Source organism: Gymnoscopelus microlampas, assembly GCF_963454915.1.
Source record: "Gymnoscopelus microlampas genome assembly, chromosome: 1".
Classification (NCBI taxonomy): domain Eukaryota; kingdom Metazoa; phylum Chordata; class Actinopteri; order Myctophiformes; family Myctophidae; genus Gymnoscopelus; species Gymnoscopelus microlampas.
In genome coordinates this window covers 2,607,918-2,628,228 of record NC_139962.1, presented here as the reverse complement: position 1 = coordinate 2,628,228, position 20,311 = coordinate 2,607,918, and the positions used below count along the sequence as shown (strand labels likewise).

General features: G+C 43.5%; 1 protein-coding gene across 2 annotated transcripts in view; it reads left to right on the top strand.

The window, feature by feature from the left end:
* Positions 1 to 8,246: 8,246 nt before the first annotated feature.
* Positions 8,247 to 20,311, top strand: part of mtch2 (mitochondrial carrier homolog 2) — a 29,231-nt gene continuing 17,166 nt past the window's right edge. For both annotated transcript variants that reach the window (XM_084057215.1, XM_084057214.1), the window contains exons 1-2: positions 8,247 to 8,380; positions 13,196 to 13,280. In XM_084057215.1, coding sequence (XP_083913341.1) covers positions 8,294 to 8,380; positions 13,196 to 13,280 — 172 coding nt within the window. In that variant the 5' untranslated portion in view covers positions 8,247 to 8,293. The remainder of the gene's footprint in view (positions 8,381 to 13,195; positions 13,281 to 20,311) is intronic.

Here is a 20,311-nt window from a genome sequence, read left to right as displayed (position 1 = left end):
CTCACTAACCATTCAGCTATGCCCCCCCCTCTCAAATATAATCAGTGTTGTGTCAATTAATGCTTGCTTGTTTAAACATGATCTTTTCTATGAATGTGTTTGATTCAATAAATGAAAATAAAAAATCACAAGGATGCACCCGGGACGTATCATCAGTGTTGTAGCCTGGGGTCGACGGGTGTTTGGGGTCTCACAACGACATACACCCTCGCCCAGGTGACCCAGCCGGGGTTGATCAAGCCCCCGACTTACGTCCCAGTAGCTACTGTACCCACGGTCAGTCCTCTTAGGCCTTGGTTCTCAAGGTGGGGTCCGGGGACCCCCAGGGGTACTTGAGGGGGTTCCAGGGGGTACCCAGCAAAATGTGTAAACATAGCATCAGAATAATTTTAACCTTTTATACCATGGCTATTCAAAAATAGCAGATCTACAAGCTCATAGCGCGGCACCGAGTGCCGCGCTATGAGCTTGTTTTTTAAAGCAAACATTTGTAACTCAAATCTTTGCTTCTGGGGGGGACCCTGCATGGAACAAAATATTTTTAGATGGGGGTCCGCGGCCAAATACATATCATTTTAGGGGTCCTTGACATGAAAAAGTTTGAGAACCACTGCTCTTAGGGAAAGACAGGGCCACTCAGTCAGCTTCTCCGGAACTACTCTGCCGGGACTGGGGGAGAAGAGAGGCTCTGACAGGTGGATGGACTATAGGCTCTGTGGATGGTCTATGGACTAGGCTCTGTGGATGGCCTATGGACTAGGCTCTGTGGATGGTCTATGGACTAGGCTCTGTGGATGGTCTATGGACTAGGCTCTGTGGATGGTCTATGGACTAGGGCTCTGTGGATGGCCTATGGACTAGGCTCTGTGGATGGCCTATGGACTAGGCTCTGTGGATGGCCTATGGACTAGGGCTCTGTGGATGGCCTATGGACTAGGCTCTGTGGATGGTCTATGGACTAGGCTCTGTGGATGGCCTATGGACTAGGGCTCTGTGGATGGTCTATGGACTAGGCTCTGTGGATGGCCTATGGACTAGGCTCGGATGGCCTATGGACTAGGCTCTGTGGATGGTCTATGGACTAGGCTCTGTGGATGGTCTATGGACTAGGGCTCTGTGGATGGCCTATGGACTAGGCTCTGTGGATGGTCTATGGACTAGGCTCTGTGGATGGTCTATGGACTAGGGCTCTGTGGATGATCTATGGACTAGACTCTGTGGATGGCCTATGGACTAGACTCTGTGGATGGCCTATGGACTAGACTCTGTGGATGGCCTATGGACTAGGCTCTGTGGATGGCCTATGGACTAGGCTCTGTGGATGGTCTATGGACTAGGCTCTGTGGATGGTCTATGGACTAGGCTCTGTGGGTGGCCTATGGACTAGGGCTCTGTGGATGGTCTATGGACTAGGCTCTGTGGATGGTCTATGGACTAGACTCTGTGGATGGTCTATGGACTAGGCTCTGTGGATGGTCTATGGACTAGGCTCTGTGGATGGTCTATGGACTAGACTCTGTGGGTGGCCTATGGACTAGGGCTCTGTGGATGGTCTATGGACTAGGGCTCTGTGGATGGTCTATGGACTAGGCTCTGTGGATGGCCTATGGACTAGGCTCTGTGGGTGGCCTATGGACTAGGACTCTGTGGATGGTCTATGGACTAGGGCTCTGTGGATGGTCTATGGACTAGGCTCTGTGGATGGCCTATGGACTAGGCTCTGTGGATGGTCTATGGACTAGGCTCTGTGGATGGTCTATGGACTAGGCTCTGTGGGTGGCCTATGGACTAGGGCTCTGTGGATGGTCTATGGACTAGGCTCTGTGGATGGTCTATGGACTAGACTCTGTGGATGGTCTATGGACTAGGCTCTGTGGATGGTCTATGGACTAGGCTCTGTGGATGGTCTATGGACTAGACTCTGTGGGTGGCCTATGGACTAGGGCTCTGTGGATGGTCTATGGACTAGGGCTCTGTGGATGGTCTATGGACTAGGCTCTGTGGATGGCCTATGGACTAGGCTCTGTGGGTGGCCTATGGACTAGGACTCTGTGGATGGTCTATGGACTAGGGCTCTGTGGATGGTCTATGGACTAGGCTCTGTGGGTGGCCTATGGACTAGGGCTCTGTGGATGGCCTATGGACTAGGGCTCTGTGGATAGTCTATGGACTAGGCTCTGTGGATGGCCTATGGACTAGGCTCTGTGGGTGGCCTATGGACTAGGGCTCTGTGGATGGTCTATGGACTAGGGCTCTGTGGATGGTCTATGGACTAGGCTCTGTGGATGGCCTATGGACTAGGGCTCTGTGGATGGCCTATGGACTAGGCTCTGTGAATGGCCTATGGACTAGGGCTCTGTGGATGGCCTATGGACTAGGGCTCTGTGGATGGCCTATGGACTAGGCTCTGTGGATGGCCTATGGACTAGGGCTCTGTGGATGGTCTATGGACTAGGCTCTGTGGATGCCCCCCCCCCCCCCCCCCCCCCGCTCCAAACATTTCATTCTGGCGTGATGGTGTCTTGGGCCGTGGTGGTATACTGCAGGCTCCACTTGTGGGCTTGCTTGAATGGCCGTCCTTAAAGGCCTCACAGTGGATTTGTTGGGCTTCTTCCTCACGGAAGACACAGGCTGGGGCGCCAACCCATACTGCTCCATATATATATATATATATATATAATTTTCTCTCCAAACACCAAACCTCTACGGTGAAAATAGCCGATCTACAAGCTCACAATGCATTGCGCTGCGACATGTTGTGAGCTTGTAGATCGGTGGTGAATGTTCCCCTCACAATGCAGGGATGCTGGGGTTCAAGTGGTCAATGTGAAGATCTGACAACTCCCCCCCCCCCCCCCCCCCCCTGTAGTAACTCTGAGGACCCCCTAGGGGTCCCGGACCCCCTGCTGAAGACCCCTGGGTTATGGGTTTTATTGAGATTAATATCATTGAGCTTTATCAGTGGTGGAGTACATTTACTCAAGTGCTGTACTTAAGTACAGTTTTAAGGTATTTATTTACGTTACTGGAGTATTTGCAATTTTCAGTACTTTTACTTCTACTCCACTACATCTCAGAGGCAAATATTGTAATTTTACTCCACTGCAATTGTTTGCAAACTTAAGTCACTAGTTACTTTATAGATTTGGATTATTATTACAAAACATGCTTCAACCACTTCAGTGCTATTTACATTTCGGCCATTTGAAAATAGCAGATCTACAAGCTCACAATGTGTCGCATCGCGACGCATTGTGAGCTTGTAGATCGGCTATTTTCAAAATATTTGTATACATTTTATACCTTAGAAAACCTGTGAAATGGGACATTCTGCATAATGAGTATACTTTCTACTTTTGGTACTTTAAGTGCATTTTGATACCAATACTTTTGTACTTTTACTCAATTTTGAATTCCGGACTTTTAGGCCTACTTGTAACAGAGTATTTCTACATTGCAGTATTGATGCTTTTAATGAAGTCAAACATGTGAGTATAGGCTACTATTTACACCACTTCACTTCATAATGAATGAATGATATTACGTCATAGTAAAGGTTGTGAAAGCTCGGCCGACAGTTGCTTTCTGTTGCTCAACCCGCTGAGTTTGTTTCAACCCATTCATATGCAATACACGTGGTTATGATGACTTCCTCTAAAGCTTATTATGGTATGATACTAGACCAAACTTTTTCATGTCAAGGACCCCCAAAATGATATGTATTTGGCCGCGGACCCCCATCTAAAAATATTTTGTTGCCTAATAAAAAATTCAATCAATCAATCATCTGTTTGACAGAAACCTTGGAACTCCACAACCGTTACTTTAAAGAAAATGGGGGGGGGGATTTAATAATAAAAAAAAGTCTGTGTTCCAGTGGATCCAATACACACACACACACACACACACACACACACACACACACACACACACACACACACACACACACACACACACACACACACACACACACACACACACACACACAACACACACTCTTAACCACTTTAACTTAAACTTCAACCCTTTCAGCTGTTTCATACCTCATTGCACGACAAAAGAATAGCCGATCTACAAGCTCACAATGCAGTGGCGTGCGATGCATTGTGAGCTTGTAGATCTGCTATTTTCACGATACTTTTTGTGCAACTCTCTTATACATGGACGAAGAAGGCCGCTAAAAAAAATAAACACAAAGTTTAAATATGAAGAAACAAGGTTTACTGTCTGACAGCAGAACCATGATGTTCGTCTAAACTTCTGCTTTTTGTTGCAAAATGATTGAAAACACTGAAAGAGCTTCTGTTTTCTGTGTGAATATTATGAAACACATTGAGACACAATGATGACCAAACAGTGTCTCTAGGCTCTGTTTAGTAACATGTATGTTGTGTCAACTTTATAATTGTTTCCTGCAGATAATATTCATGTTTTTGCTTTAATAAATCACCTTTAAAAACAACTCTCATTGACAGAATTTGCTGTTGTCAGAGGTGTAAAGTAACTAAGTGAATTTTACTCAAGTACTGCACTTAAGTACAATTTTGAGCTACTTTTTTTTTTTTACTTTACTGGAGTATTTTCCATTTTTCGTCTAAGGAGTAAACGTCGGTATCCACCGTTACACAGAGAGAGAGAGAGAGAGAGAGAGAGAGAGAGAGAGAGAGAGAGAGGGAGGAAGTGTGTGTGTGTGTGTGTGTGTGTGTGTGTGTGTGTGTGTGTGTGTGTGTGTGTGTGTGTGTGTGTGTGTGTGTGTGTGTGTGTGTGTGTGTGTGTGTGTGTGTGTGTGTGTGTGTGTGTGTGTGTGTGTGTGTGTGTGTGTGTGTGTGAGTGAGTGAGTGAGTGAGTGAGTGAGTGAGTGAGTCTGCCTGCCTGCCTGCCTGCCTGCCAGCCAGCCAGCCACTACCTTAGCGCCACCCTTAAATCTATACCTGAATGACCAAAGACTATCTATGTGTAGATCGGTGGTGAATGTTCCCCTCACAATACAATAAAACACATTTTTATGTGTTTTATTGCAGGTTGTTTATTTCTGCCTTTATGTATGTGTTGTTGTTTATGTCTATTGTTTTAGGGCAGTGGGTTTCAACCTTTTTCCGCGTCAAGGACCCCCACATTGACACATATTAGCCCAGGGACCCCCATGTGAAAAGATATGCCAGGGACTCAACCATTTTGATTTCTTGGGGGTCCCAATCTACACTGTATCACCATCATTAGTGTTCATTTAACTCTGAGAGTGTACAAATGGAACCAAATGGACCCGTTAGGGTCCATTTGGTTCCATTTGTACACTCTCAGAGTTACAGACCTGTAAGGGTCCATTTGGTTTCTAACTATTAATTTGGCTGGGGACCCCCTGGAACCCCCTCAAGGACCACTGGTGGTCCCCGGACCACTGTTTTATAGGGTATTTGTGAGTTGAACTGCCAACAGATAATTCTGTCAATGAGAGTTGTTTTTAAAGGTGATTTATTAAAGCAAAAACATGAATATTATCTGCAGGAAACAATTATAATGTTGACACAACATACATGTTACTAAACAGAGCCTAGAGACACTGTTTGGTCATCATTGTGTCTCAATGTGTTTCATAATATTCACACAGAAAACAGAAGCTCTTTCAGTGTTTTCAATCATTTTGCAACAAAAAGCAGAAGTTTAGACAAACATCATGGTTCTGCTGAATATTATTTATGTGTGTATGATGTCATCAACAGGCAGTGGTGGAGAAAGTACTCAAATTCTTTACTTAAGTAAAAGTACCAATACTGCAATATAAAAAGACTCTGTTACAAGTAAAAGTCCAGAATTCAAAATGTACTTGAGTAAAAGTACAAAAGTATTGGCATCAAAATGTACTTCAAGTACCAAAAGTAAAAGTACTAAATATTTGAAAATAGCAGATCTACAAGCTCACAACGCGTCCCGATGCGACGCGTTGTGAGCTCATAATATAATCATTTATATATGAAAAGTAACTAGTAACTATAGCTTTCATATAATTGTAGTGGAGTAAAATTACAATATTTGCCTCTGAGATGTAGTGGAGTAGAAGTAAAAGTATAAGAAATTTGAAATACTCAAGTAAAGTACAAATACCTCAAAATTGTACTTAAGTAGAGTACTTAAGTAAATGTACTTAGTTACTTTCCACCACTGTCAATAGGGGTGTCAAACACAGAAATAAACAATGCAATCTGTGTACCAGGGCTTTGTATTGTAACATTACAGAGCTGGTTCTGCCTACAACACAATGTCTCACTGCACTACACTACCCATCATGCATCATGTCTCACTGCACTACACTACCCATCATGCATCATGTCTCACTGCACTACACTACCCATCATGCAAAGAGCAAAAGAACAGACACACAGTGGTGTGAGAGAGAGAGATGTTCATTAAGTAAACATGACATTATTTATAGTGCATGGGGATCTCACTTTAAATAAGACAAGTGCTTTTATGAGCGATCCAGTGATTTGTACTTCCATGTACTGTTACCATGTCTTTCTAAATAAAGTGTTCAATCAATCAATCAATCAATCAATCAATCAATCAATCAATCAATCAAAAGTGAGTAAGTGACTAATCGAATAGAAAAAAAACGTTAAGCTATCTTTAAGGCTGCCCTGCTGCTCCCCTCCAGAGCAACAGGTGGCGCTAGTGCTCCGTGCCGTGGCATATACAGTAACCCCATAACATGGCGTTGCCATGTCTGCTTATTATAAGCGACTTTGGGCTTTTTTTCGGTAAAAAATGTCTTGTAAATATTGATAATTGCGGGTTGTGTTTATTTGTCTTGTTTATAAAGTGCAGTTTATTTGGACTTATATATAGTCACTCAAAGGGTTAGTTCACATTTTTCTCTCCATCAATTAGTCTTATTCTTTTAGTTTTTGTCTCATTCCTAAGACAATAATTTGAAGGCCAGCGGACCGACTTGGTTCCTTATTTGTCTCTCTCTCTGTGTCAGAACGTGGCAACCCCCCCGCGGGGGGCGGGCCCTCAGCGGCACAGTTCCGTGGTTCCGTCTAGAATAAAAAAGAAGGATGGATTACAGGGGCGTGTCCCAGCGTAGTACCGGGGTATTGCACATGCGCAGTAAAATCCTGCCTGAACATACAAAAAGGCTCAGTAGATGGCAGCGTGTGACCCTTAAACGGTAGTGTTTGTTTTGTGTCACTTCAGTAGCCACGGAGACCTGCATGAATTATATCAAAACTTTAATTCAGTCAAACAGTGGGTCAACAACAATGAAAGCAATAATAAACAGTAGGGACATAAACACAATAGATATGCATATTAATAACTTGGATATGGGGGTTTATGTCACTTTGTTGTTGTTCTTTGTAACTATGTAAGTCATTTAGTCCACTTGTGTATTAGAATTACAAACCTCCAGCTGTTTAGGTGCTGAGTGGAGAGAACAACAAACACACACCTCGACCGACTGAGAAGGGATCCTGGGGGTTTTAATGTAGCGCCTCTGCTGGAACACTCCGTGATAACACTGCGCATGTGCAATACCCCGGTACTACGCTGGGACACGCCCCTGTAATCCATCCTTCTTTTTTATTCTAGGGTTCCGTCTAGAATGGGTTCCGTCATCAACTACAGGACATCCGGTTCTTGAGCTATCAAAATAAAATATCTCTGGCTGCGTTCAAAATAAGAACAAAAGAATTATGATTATTTTGTATGTCTTTGTAATATTCATGTTGCTAATCAGGTTATAGTTGTAATGTGCGAATGAATTGTGTTTCAATCATGGTTTCAATGGCTTCTTTATAGTCTAGAGCATTGGTTCTCAACCAGTGGTCCGGGGACCCCCAGGGGTCCTTGGGGGGGGGGGGGGGGGGGGGGTAGCAAAATGAGTTAACATAGCGTCACAATCATTTTAACCACTTAGTTTTGGCTATTCAAAAATAGCAGATCTACAAGCTCATAGCGCGGCACTGAGTGCCGCGCTGTAGATCTGCTATTTTTGGAAAAATCTTGAAAATGTGTGCAAATCTTTGAATATATTTACAATACATTCCGTACATTTTTTAAACTCAAATCTTTGCTTCTTTAGGGGGCCCCTGGCACAAAACATTTTCAGATGGGGGTACGCGCCCAAGTGTTTATCAATTTAGGGGTCCTTGGCATGAGTGTACTCTTATTCTGAAGAGATCTTCCGCCGGAAGTGATGTATTTTGACGCGCTGTGGTTGATGACGTCACACAGCAGAGTGTGTGTGTAGGTCACAGTGTGTAGTGTGTGTGTAGTTCAGAGTGTGTAGATCGTCATGGCGGACACGTGTGGTCAGGTTCTCCTGGGCTCCGGCCTCACCGTCCTCTCTCACCCCCTCATGTACATCAAGGTCCTGGTGCAGGTAGGGACCCCCACCCCACCGCGCGGACCCCCTACACACACACACACACACACACACACACACACACACACACGGAACCTCTCCCTCCGCTGTGTAGCTCAGAGATGAGGTTCCTCGTTTCCCTCTGCCGTTTGAGCAGGACGTTGTCGCACATTTTACACTTTTACATGTTTCTGACCCCTTTCTGCACATCGTATCCTAAAAGTAAAGCTTTTCCGACATTCTCTCAGGTGTTTTAAGTTCTAGCGCACCATAAAATCTATCCAACGAGTTAAAGAAAGTATTTAATTCGCCTCTGTCCTCAGCCGCTTCCATAATATTTTTGCATTAGAAGATGCAATTCAACATTTGACCAGTAGGGGAGTCAGTAATGTTATCTCTACGGGGCGCAACTCTTGCGCAATGTCTTAAAAACATGGAAGCGGCTGAGGACAGAAGCGAATTAAATACTTCAACTCGTTGGATAGATTTTATGGAGCGCTAGAACTTAAAACATCTGAGAGAATGTCGGAAAAGCTTTACTTTGTGGATAGGATGTGCAGAAAGGGGTCAGAAACATGTAAAAGTGTAAAATGTGCGACAACGTCCTGCTCAAACGGCAGAGAGAAACGAGGAACCTCATCTCTGAGCTACACAGCGGAGGGAGAGGTTCCGTAGGGGCTACACTTTAGCGGTGCCACAGGGCCGAGTCACGCCGGGCAGAGAGGCTCAGAGCCCGGCCACAACAAGCTAGCAGCGGTCGGTCCCATGGATGGATGGTCATGGTTCTGGCTGCTATAGCCTGGAGCGTTAGCTTTAAGCTAGGCTAACGTGCTAATTAAGCTAAGCTAGCTGTGTGTGTGTGTGTGTGTGTGTGTGTGTGTGTGTGTGTGTGTGTGTGTGTGTGTGTGTGTGTGTGTGTGTGTGTGTGTTTCTGATCACTTCCGTTGTTGTGTACTTGTTGTAAATCGATCAAATTAATCGATCACGTGACAGGGTTTGACGTCATTAAATGTCATTGTAGGTATAGTTGACATTCAGCTGAATGACATTGATATTTATTGTTTTTATTATTATTATTATTGTTATTCTTGTTGTTGTTATTATTGTGACCATACCTGTATTTCTCATTATATTCACCTTTGAACTAAGTAACTAGGTACATTTACTCAAGTACTGTACTTATCGATTGATTGATTGATTGATTGATTGAATAGTTTATTTATAAAGACATGGTAACAGTACATGGAAGAATACTTTACTATACAAGCTCCTCTAAAGCAGTGGTTCTCAAACTTTTTCATGTCAAGGACCCCCAAATTGACACTTATTAGCCCGCGGACCCCCATTTGAAAAGATAAGCCAGGGACCCCCATAAGAGAAGATTTTTACGGCTCTCTAGCAGTGATTCTCAACCATTTTATTTTGCACCAAAACCACTCCTTGGGCTAAAAACGGCCCAATCTCAATGGGCTTTTTACACAAAAAGTATACATGGCTTGGCTATGGCCGTTTTTAGCCCAAGGAGTGGTTTTGGTGCAAAACAAATGATTGCAATGGATTCAGAATCATAAAAACACCCTAGTTTGACACCTCACATGCTACTTAAAACAGAATTAAATTTGGATTTTTTTGGGGATTTTTTTTTAACCAAGGTTATGGTGGGTACCCCAACTTTAAGGAGCTGTCAAAAATTCTCCTAGGGATACTGAATGTCAGTCTTTGTGAGATGTGTTACTAGACACCTTTGCAAACACATTGGTGAAGATTTTTTTTGGTAAGGAATTTATTCCAAGATTGGAAAATATTCTGCTAATATCCCCTGACTATATGGAGAATCACATTGGGTCATGTTAGAATGGTCTGGTAGAAGTGTAACGGAGTGGTTCACTACCTCAGCCTGATGGCCTGAACATCTAATATCTCCCCCCCCGAGCGATAGGGAATTCCCTTTGGCTTAGTGGTTAAGATGTTGGCTTTCCGCGCGGGAGACCCCGGTTCGAGTCCCGGCCGTTACATAAGAATTGTGGTCCAATAAACAAACTGTCACGGCGCTGTTGTCAGAGAGGTGGCTCTGTATGGTTTATATCAGTGGTTCTCAAACTTTTTTCATGTCAAGGACCCCCAAATTTTACACTTACACACCCCCGATAAGAGAGGGTTTTTACGGCTCTCTTATCAGTGATTCTCAACCATTTTAATTTCAAGGACCCCCAGTTTGACATGCATTAGGGCTACGGACCCCCATTTAATGGCATTTATACCGCTGGGACCCCAATTTATGTTGTAAAATCAATGTTAATTTAACTCTGAGAGTGTACAAATGGAACCAAATGGACCCTAACGGGTCCATTTGGTTCCATTTGTACACTCTCAGAGTTACAGGCCCATAAGGGTCCATTTGATTCCTGTCCATCATTTAGCTGGGGACCCCCTGGAACCCCCTCAAGTACCCCTGGGGGTCCCCGGACCCCACTCTGAGAACCAATGCTTTATATTATAGATATTGTCAGAGAGGTGGCTCTGTATCGTTTAAATTATACTAGACCATACCTGGTCGACGCATCCGTGGGGGGATATGCGCACATGATCTGGCAACCCGGGAGGCAGTTCGTCCCATAGCTGGGCAGCCCCATAACCATGGCGACAGTGTTTGACACAAACACGCTAATAAGAAGCTGAGTTTTGGTGAAATTGAAAAACAGGCTTCACAGTTACGTTCAGATGGTAATGGTCAATGGCTGTGTGCAAAATCAGAGCAATTGGTCCAGCCACTGAGGAGAACCGGGTATCTTCACCTACTCACCACTACGTACCTTACTAGAATTATAGTAGGATATAGATATATCTGTAGATATTGTCAGGGAGGTTCTGTATTGTTGACGATACGTCAGTCACTCATATAGCTTGTAGATCAGCTATTTCTGCTATTTTAACAGGGTTTTTTAAAAAGTATAAAATGATTAAATCTGTAAATGGTGCAAAAGCGCTTGCCGCTTTACATAGGTTGTGCATTACATTCACACATTCATACACATTCACACACACACACACACACACACACACACACACACACACACACACACACACACACACACACACACACACACACACACACACATTCAGTAAACAGTAAACTTTAAATTCTGGACTTTTACTTGTAACAGAGTATTTCTATATTGCAGTATTGGTACTTTTACTTAAGTAAAGAATTTGAGTGTGTGTGTGTGTGTGTGTGTGTGTGTGTGTGTGTGTGTGTGTGTGTGTGTGTGTGTGTGTGTGTGTGTGTGTGTGTGTGTGTGTGTGTGTGTGTGTGTGTGTGTGTGTGTGTGTGTGTGTGTGTGTGTGTGTGTGTGTGTGTGTGTGTGTGCGTGCGTGCGTGCGTGCGTGCGCGCGCGCGCGCGCGCGCGCGCAACAACACAGTGTCAAACTACATTACCCATCATGCCAACACAGTGTCTCACTACATTACCCATCATGCAAAGCCTGCTTCAAGTTCAAGTTTATTATGTCCCACACTGGGCAATTTATGTTACAGCAGATAGTAAGAAACTCCAACACACAGTAAACATACATACACAAGACACACATAGACATAATCACAAGATCCAGATAATAATAGCTACTCATAGCTACCTCCTCCTGCTGCTATTATTGATGGCACGAATGGAAGTAGGTACAAATAAGAATTTGTACCTATTGTTTTTAGCTGCAGGGGTCTTTAACCTTTGGCCGGAAGGCAAGAATTTATATTCAGAATTTAGGGGCTGAGAGCTGTCTGCCATAATAGAAGATGCTTTCTTAAGCACCTGCTGGTCATATATATATGACTCAGACAGCTAAATTGTACCCCCACAATCTTGCTAGCCATAACCAAGTTGAGAAGAAAATGAGGAATAATGTTTAGTTAGTTGTAGTGAATATAGCAGATCTACAAGCTCAGTTGCGTCGCACTGTGTGACATATGACTTTGTGAGCTTTGTGATCTTTTGTGTGTGAGAATGTGATGCACTTTGTAGTGCTTTGTGATTAAGGCTCCATAGAAATGCACCGTTTATAAACATAGGCTTTGGCGGGCGGACGTCTTGCTCAAGGACACTTTAACTCATTCAATCCAGGAACAGATATGTGTCATTTTAGATTTCTTTGACTATTCATAAATAAATATAGCTCATAGTGCGGCACCCGGTAGGCAGCGGTTCCGGTAGGAGACACAAAGGAGACTCTTTGTGTCTCCTACCGGAACCGCTGTCGGTCATCACATTATTGTCTTAGGAATGAGACAAAAAAAAACTAAACAATATCCATGAATTCACGTCTCCATGGGGTGACTCATCCATAGGAAAAAAAGTCATTTTGCCCTTTAAAGGATGTATATGTTGTGTTTTAATGTGTTAACCCATTAAGACCTGGAACTGTGTCATTTTTAGATTTGAGCTAAAAAGCATTATTTTACACTTTGGGCTATTCAAAAATAGCAGATATATGCCGCGCTATGAGCTTGTAGATCTGCTTTTTTTTTTAAATCGTGAAAATGTGTGCAAATCTTTGAATATATTTTGTTTAAAGCGAACATTTTTAACTCAAATTTTGCTTCTGGGGGGGTCCCTGGAACAAAATATTTTGATGGGGGTCCGCGGCCAAATACATATAATTTTGGGGGTCCTTGACATGAAAAAGATTGAGCACCACTGATATAGAAACATACGTTTTTCAGAATAATGTTGAGATTTAGGAGACATGTAGAATCGGCTTCAGGTCTCAATGGGTTAAAGGATGTATATGTTGTGTTTTAATGTATTAAATCATGTATTTGTGTTGTTTCTGTGTCTCCAGGTGGGACATGAGCCTCTACCTCCCTCTCTGGGTAGGAACCTGTTTGGCAGACAGGTGTACCAGCTACCTGGACTGTTCGCCTACGGTGAGTGTGAAAAGAAAAAGAAAAAAACAATAGTTTTTACAGCAATTAACACATCGGGTTCCAAACACGGTCTGAACTGTGTTTTCAGTCTCTTTTGTTTGTTTTGTTTTTTTCCACGGGAGGGGCTGGAGCACGGTGATTCTGAGAAGGAAGGGCCTTATAGACAGGGGTGCACATAACTGGTGCGCAGGTGCGCATGCGCACCCAAAAAAAAAAATGCGCACCACATCAGGCGACGCGAGGCGCTTTTGCGCACCAACAGCTGGGACAGGAATCCCAGGAATTTCCAAGCTTTTATTTTTTAGCAAAACTAAAAAATAAAAGCCTGGAGATCGAGGCTAGGAATTTACTTCCTGAAGTCACACTCACACATGCATTGCACCGCGATGCACGCCCATACACAATACACACCCATGGGGAGGAGGCGGAGGCGGGGGGAACACATGCTGCAGTGTACGCGACCGTGTGCTGTGAGTAGCGAGGCCTCGTAGCCTCACAGCCTGTCGCACACAACAACAAGCTGCTGGCTACGGTACAGGCACTCGTCAACATGTCTAAGAAGCAAGCCCCATTAAGTCATTATTTTGGTGTTTCACCACCTCCAAAGAAACGCCAGACTGGACCCCCACCCGAAAAAAAACGTTGGTTTGCGGAAAAGTGGCTGGAGGATGTCGGCTGGCTCCAAACCGATGATAAACGCACCATGATGTGGTGCAAAATATGCCGTGAGATTCCCAACCTGGCGGATAAAAGCAGCCCGTTTTATACAGGGACAAAGAATTTCAGTCACCCACCCTTTGAGAAGCATGAGAAAAGCAAAGAGCACATCAACGTAGTGAAAACAATTGATAACAGGAGCAGCCAGGATCGGAGTCGCCCTCTTGACAAGTGGCAGGACAACATTAATGAAGAGCAACGTCAAGCACTGTCTAATATATTTCTGTTGGCCTTCCACAAAGCGAAACATGCACGTCCTATGCGTTCATTTGAAGAGGACATTGCACTATTCAAGAGGCTTGGAGTTAATGTCGGCAGTGCCTATCATTCACGAGAAGGGGGGTCCCGCCTCATGCAGACCATTGCACAGACAATCAGCTCGGAACTGTTTGAAAAATTAAAAATAGCTGAATTTTGGGGTCTGCTCATTGACGGATCCGAAGACATCAACAAAACGGAGCAGGAAATTGTGTACATTGTTTCGGTGTCTAGCAATGGAGACTTTAGCTCAGATTTCCTTGGATTAATTAATCTGGGGGTAAAGCGATCAGCACAGGACATAGTGGATGGACTTGTGCAACTATTCGATGAATGTGGATTAGCGGACGAGTGGCAGACGAAGTTGGTCTCGGTCTGCACAGATGGAGCAGCTGTCAACGTGGGTGTATACAACGGCGTCATCCCTAAATTACGTCAGAAGGTGGTCATCGGGGATTCCCTTGTGCACGTTCTGTGTACAGCCCACACCCTGGAGAACTGCGCCAAGTCAGCTGATCGCATGGTACCATACTGTGAGTCTTTTAATCGTTCCGTCGTCAGGTTGCTAAGCTTTTATTTGCAGAAGGGGGGTGCAAAAAGAACAGCACAACTACAGAAACTATGTGATGAGAATGGCATTGCCTGTGTGAAACTAGGAAAGTTTCACAACATTAGATGGTCTGCATGGAGACAAGAGACTCTCTTGAAAATATGGAGATTATTGCCTGCCATTAAAATTCAACTGGCTACAAGTGATGACAGTGACCTAAAACATGTCTGCACAGAGCGTTTTCACTGTGTCCTAGCACACATGCTTGATACTGGGAAGATCTTACAATTCCTCTCCCTTAAGTTCCAGCAAGATAAGTTGACTATTGGTGAATGCAAAGATGAGCTCATGGTAGCTATTGGACAGTTGACACTTCTGCTTGACAGTGATGGCAAATACAGGACAGAGACTGTTTCAAATGCTGATGCTGACAGGGACAAGATTAATGTACTGAGAGGTTTAATTCAGGAGTTTGAAACCAGATATGAATCCCTCAAGTCATGTGATCAATTTCTCATTTTTGATCCTTCAACTTGGCCTCAGGAAATGAAAGACATCCACAGTTTTGGCAACACAACACTTAGTAGCATCCTTCAGAATTATGAGGGCAGCATTTCTGTTGACAGAGACTCCACTCTAAGAGAATGGATGCGTTTAAAGCAATCAGCAAAACGTTTAGCAGCCTCCTCTGTGTATGACTTGCTGAACATAGTGAAGACAAGCAATCCAGATATTTACCCCAACATTCTGAAAGTCCTTGTGTTGTCTCTTACACTGCCCTTGAGCAGTGCTGCTTGTGAGAGAGGATTTTCACACCTCAATATAATAAAAAACAAGTACAGATCCTGCCTGTCAGACTCTCGCCTCTCATCCCTGATGCACATCCACCTGTCTAAGCTGACAACTGAGACTTTTGACCCAAAGCCAGCTGTTGCCTTGTGGAAAACAGCTGATCGCAGGCTCAACCAGGGGGAGAGGAGTAGGCCTAAATCTACAGTGGTTGAAATTGAGGATAGTGATGACAGCAGTCAAGAGAGCAGTGATGAATGATGATGTCCAGCTTGTAGAATAAATGCTTAGGTTGTAGCATCAAGAAAACTGAGCTCAAAGAGCAGCCAGTTCATTTCAGTGTTTACAGTGGTTAAAGAGATGTGATGTCTGATGTGATTTCAGTGTGTTTAAACAGAAGACATTCTATGCTTAAAGAGATGTCAGTTGATTTCAGTGTGTTTAAACAGAAGACATTCTATGCTTAAAGAGATGTCAGTTGATTTCAGTGTGTTTAAACAGAAGACATTCTATGCTTAAAGAGATGTCAGTTGATTTAAGAGTGTTTAAAGAACAGACTTTCATGCTTAAAGAGCAGTCATTTGATTTTGCATTTGTTTCTTTTGTTTTGCATCCAACACCCTCACACACACCATACTTTGCACACATCCATTCACCTACACTACGGATTCTACAGACTAACACACACCATAATTTGTTAATTCATCTTTATTTATGAATAAATGTTTTTTTGCTATAAGTTATCCATGTATCCCTCTTTTATCCATCCTGCGAGACGTGTCGCGGCAAAATGAGCACCAAGTGACATACCCAGGTGCTCTTCTGAGCACCAGACCAAAAAAGTTATGTGCACCCCTGCTTATAGATCACCGTGCCAAAAAACATGGCTCACATCCGCTTCCGTTCTATCTCCTTCTCTAAAACCCCTATAACTCCCAAACTTTTTCCGTTGAGGAAAACGACTCATTTTGTATGTGCGATCGCTCCGCCATTGTGACCCGCGGTAAAAGATGTTATCGTTCCAGGCGTTAGCCAGGACCATCGTGCAAAACGTACGCATGCTTTGTTTCACATGGAATGCACGTCGTGGAGTCTACAGCTTAAACAGCGCCGCACAGCTCAGCGGTGAGATTTATGGCACCGAACGTAATCTGTTATTATAAAATTCTGGCACCCAATGTGTTAAGCCATTCAATCCGAGAACGCATCTTTTTTGGATGTATTTTAGATGTATTTTTGCCTATTTTTGTAGAAAAATAGTGAAAGTTTGTACAAATCTTTTGAATACAAATATATATTTATATTTTTTAAAGCGAACATTTTTAATTCAAATCTTTGCTTCTGGGGGATTCTACAAATGTCTTATGAATCCTAACAGTTTTTTGAAAAAAAAAACGTATGTTGCTATAATATCAGTGGTTCTCAAACTTCTTTCATGTCAAGGACCCCCAAAATGATATGTATTTGGCCATGGACCCCCCATCTCAAAATATGTTGTTCCAGGGACCCCCCAGAAGCAAAGATTTGAGTTTATGTTCACTTTAAAAAAAAAAATATATATATATATATATATTCAATTATTTGCAAAAAAAATCACGATGTTTCAAAAATAGCAGATCTACAAGCTAAAAAATAAATAAAAAAATGAATGGGCTTTCGATCTGCGGCACCACAAAATGGCTCAGCCTGCGCTGTGATCTTGACCTTTCGACTAAATGTGGGCCATAAATAAACAAACATAGCATGTCTGTCCTGAACCGACCCGGTCAGCCCCGCGTCACTGTAATGACTTTATGACACAGAACAGATGATTAACAATACAGCCTCCTGGGCCTACTGGAATGGAGTTAACTCATTCAATCCTGGAACGCATCTGTGTCATTGTCTCCGCCAGGAGACTATGTTTTCACTCCCCCCCCCCCCCCCCCCCCTCGGCCAAGCTAACATTGGTCAAGCCTCACGTGACACGTGACAATACGTTGAAAGAGTGTGCTCTGATTGGCTAGTGAGACGCATGACGTATAGCGGCCTATAAATAGATGTGTCACTTCGGAGCGCCGCGGTGCGCGTTCCGAAGTGACATCAGTGCCATCAGCCAAGCTAATATTTAGTGGTTACATGTCGCCTTTCTGACAAACGGATAGGACACTTACACAGACAGGACGGATAGGACACTTACACAGACAGGATGGATAGGACACTTACACAGACAGGACAGATAGGACACTTACACAGACAGGACGGATAGGACACTTATACAGACAGGACGGATAGGACACTTACACAGACAGGACGGATAGGACACTTACACAGACAGGACGGATAGGCCACTTACACAGACAGGACGGATAGGACACTTACACAGACAGGACGGATAGGACACTTATACAGACAGGACGGATAGGACACTTATACAGACAGGACGGATAGGACACTTACACAGACAGGACGGATAGGACACTTACACAGACAGGACGGATAGGACACTTACACAGACAGGACGGATAGGACACTTACACAGACAGGACGGATAGGACACTTATACAGACAGGACGGATAGGACACTTATACAGACAGGATGGATAGGACACTTACACAGACAGGACGGATAGGACACTTATACAGACGGATAGGACACTTACACAGACAGGACGGATAGGACACTTATACAGACAGGACGGATAGGACACTTATACAGACGGATAGGACACTTACACAGACAGGACGGATAGGACACTTATACAGACAGGACGGATAGGACACTTATACAGACAGGACGGATAGGACACTTATACAGACAGGACGGATAGGACACTTACACAGACAGGACGGATAGGACACTTATACAGACAGGACGGATAGGACACTTATACAGACAGGACGGATAGGACACTTACACAGACAGGACGGATAGGACACTTACACAGACAGGACGGATAGGACACTTATACAGACAGGACGGATAGGACACTTACACAGACAGGACGGATAGGACACTTATACAGACAGGACGGATAGGACACTTACACAGACAGGACGGATAGGACACTTATACAGACAGGACGGATAGGACACTTGTGTCATGTTACTATGACACAGTAACATGTTCTATTTTTTGTAAGAATTAGAACATAAGAATTAGAACATTCCCAACATTCCTAACACAAGTCTGCTGGCGGAGACTTGTGCTCCGAGGAGCACATTTTCTAGTTTTATTTTATTTAGCTATTGAAAAAAGGTTTTTTTTGTTGTTGTTGAGAAATCTTGATTTTTTTTTGAATATATATATATTTTTAAGCGAACATTTTTAACTCAAATCCTTGCTTCTGGGGGATTCTACAAATAAATAGCAACAGTTTATTTTTCTCTGGCTGACACACCAAATAATGCTGTCACTCTGCATAACGGAACACCAGCTTCCACTTATTCTATTGCACGGCTCCTGAAGGGACAAACGTGGAATCTTTCCATGAGGTGGCAGTGTTGCTGCTTGGCGCATCAACACTAACTCAACAAAGTTGCAAAACCCATGTTCAGGTGCCAGTCACATTACATTACATTACATTACATTACATTACATTACATTACATTACAGTCATTTAGCAGACGCTTTTATCCAAAGCGACTTACAATAAGTGTATTCAACATAGGTAGGGAACGAAACTACTAATCACCAGAAGCATTAACTCAATTCCTGCCAATCACGCATAAATGCGATCTATTAAATAGCGCACTTGGCCGTCAATCACGCATAAACGCGTTCTATTGAAAAAATTGAAAAAATATAATTTTTTTTTTTTTTTTCAATTTGACCCAAAGACCAAGGAGATATGATTTTTCGAAGGATGCGGCGAAAGATGGGCAGTGACTCTGCTGTCCTGACATCAGTGACTCTGCTGTCCTGACATCAGTGACTCTGCTGTCCCGACATCAGTGACTCTGCTGTCCCGTCATCAGTGACTCTGCTGTCCTGACATCAGTGACTCTGCTGTCCTGACATCAGTGGGAAGTTCATTCCACAATTTCCACCACTGTGGGGCCAGAACAAAGAAAAGTCGTGACCGTGTGGATCGGCCAGAAGGACCATGCCAGCAGGTGTGTGCTGGCATGTCACTCAAAACGAGAGTGATTACCAACAGAAACTTATTGGGGTATTTTGGTAAATCTTTGGGTGGGCGCTACCCACACGTTTAGCCGTGTTGCTCATTCCACGAATGCCCGATCCTTACAAGCTGTACCTCGTTGTAAAGGTGACTAATCAATGATAAGAAAGATCTGAAACACAATACCAGTTGGTATTATTAACAAATTAAGACCTGAAGCCGAATCTACAAATGTCTCCTAAATCCCAACAGTATTCTGAAAAACGTATGTATCTTTATCAGTGGTGCTCAAACGTTTTCCATGTCAAGGACCCCCACAATTATATGTATTTGGCCACGGACCCCTACCTCAAAAGATTTTGTTCCAGGGACCCCCCAGAAGCAAAGATTTGAGTTAAAAGTGTTCGCTTTAAAACAACACACATTCAAAGATTTGAACAGATTTTCACCATGTTTCAAAAATAGCAGATCTACAAGCTCATAGCGCAGCACTCAAGGACCTCGTTGGAAACAAGACCGCAAGGACTTTTATGAACGGACCTTTTAGACAAAGTATTTTAAATGTAACTCTGCTGTTTTACAGTTTTTTGCCTAATAAAATATTCAATCAAAGT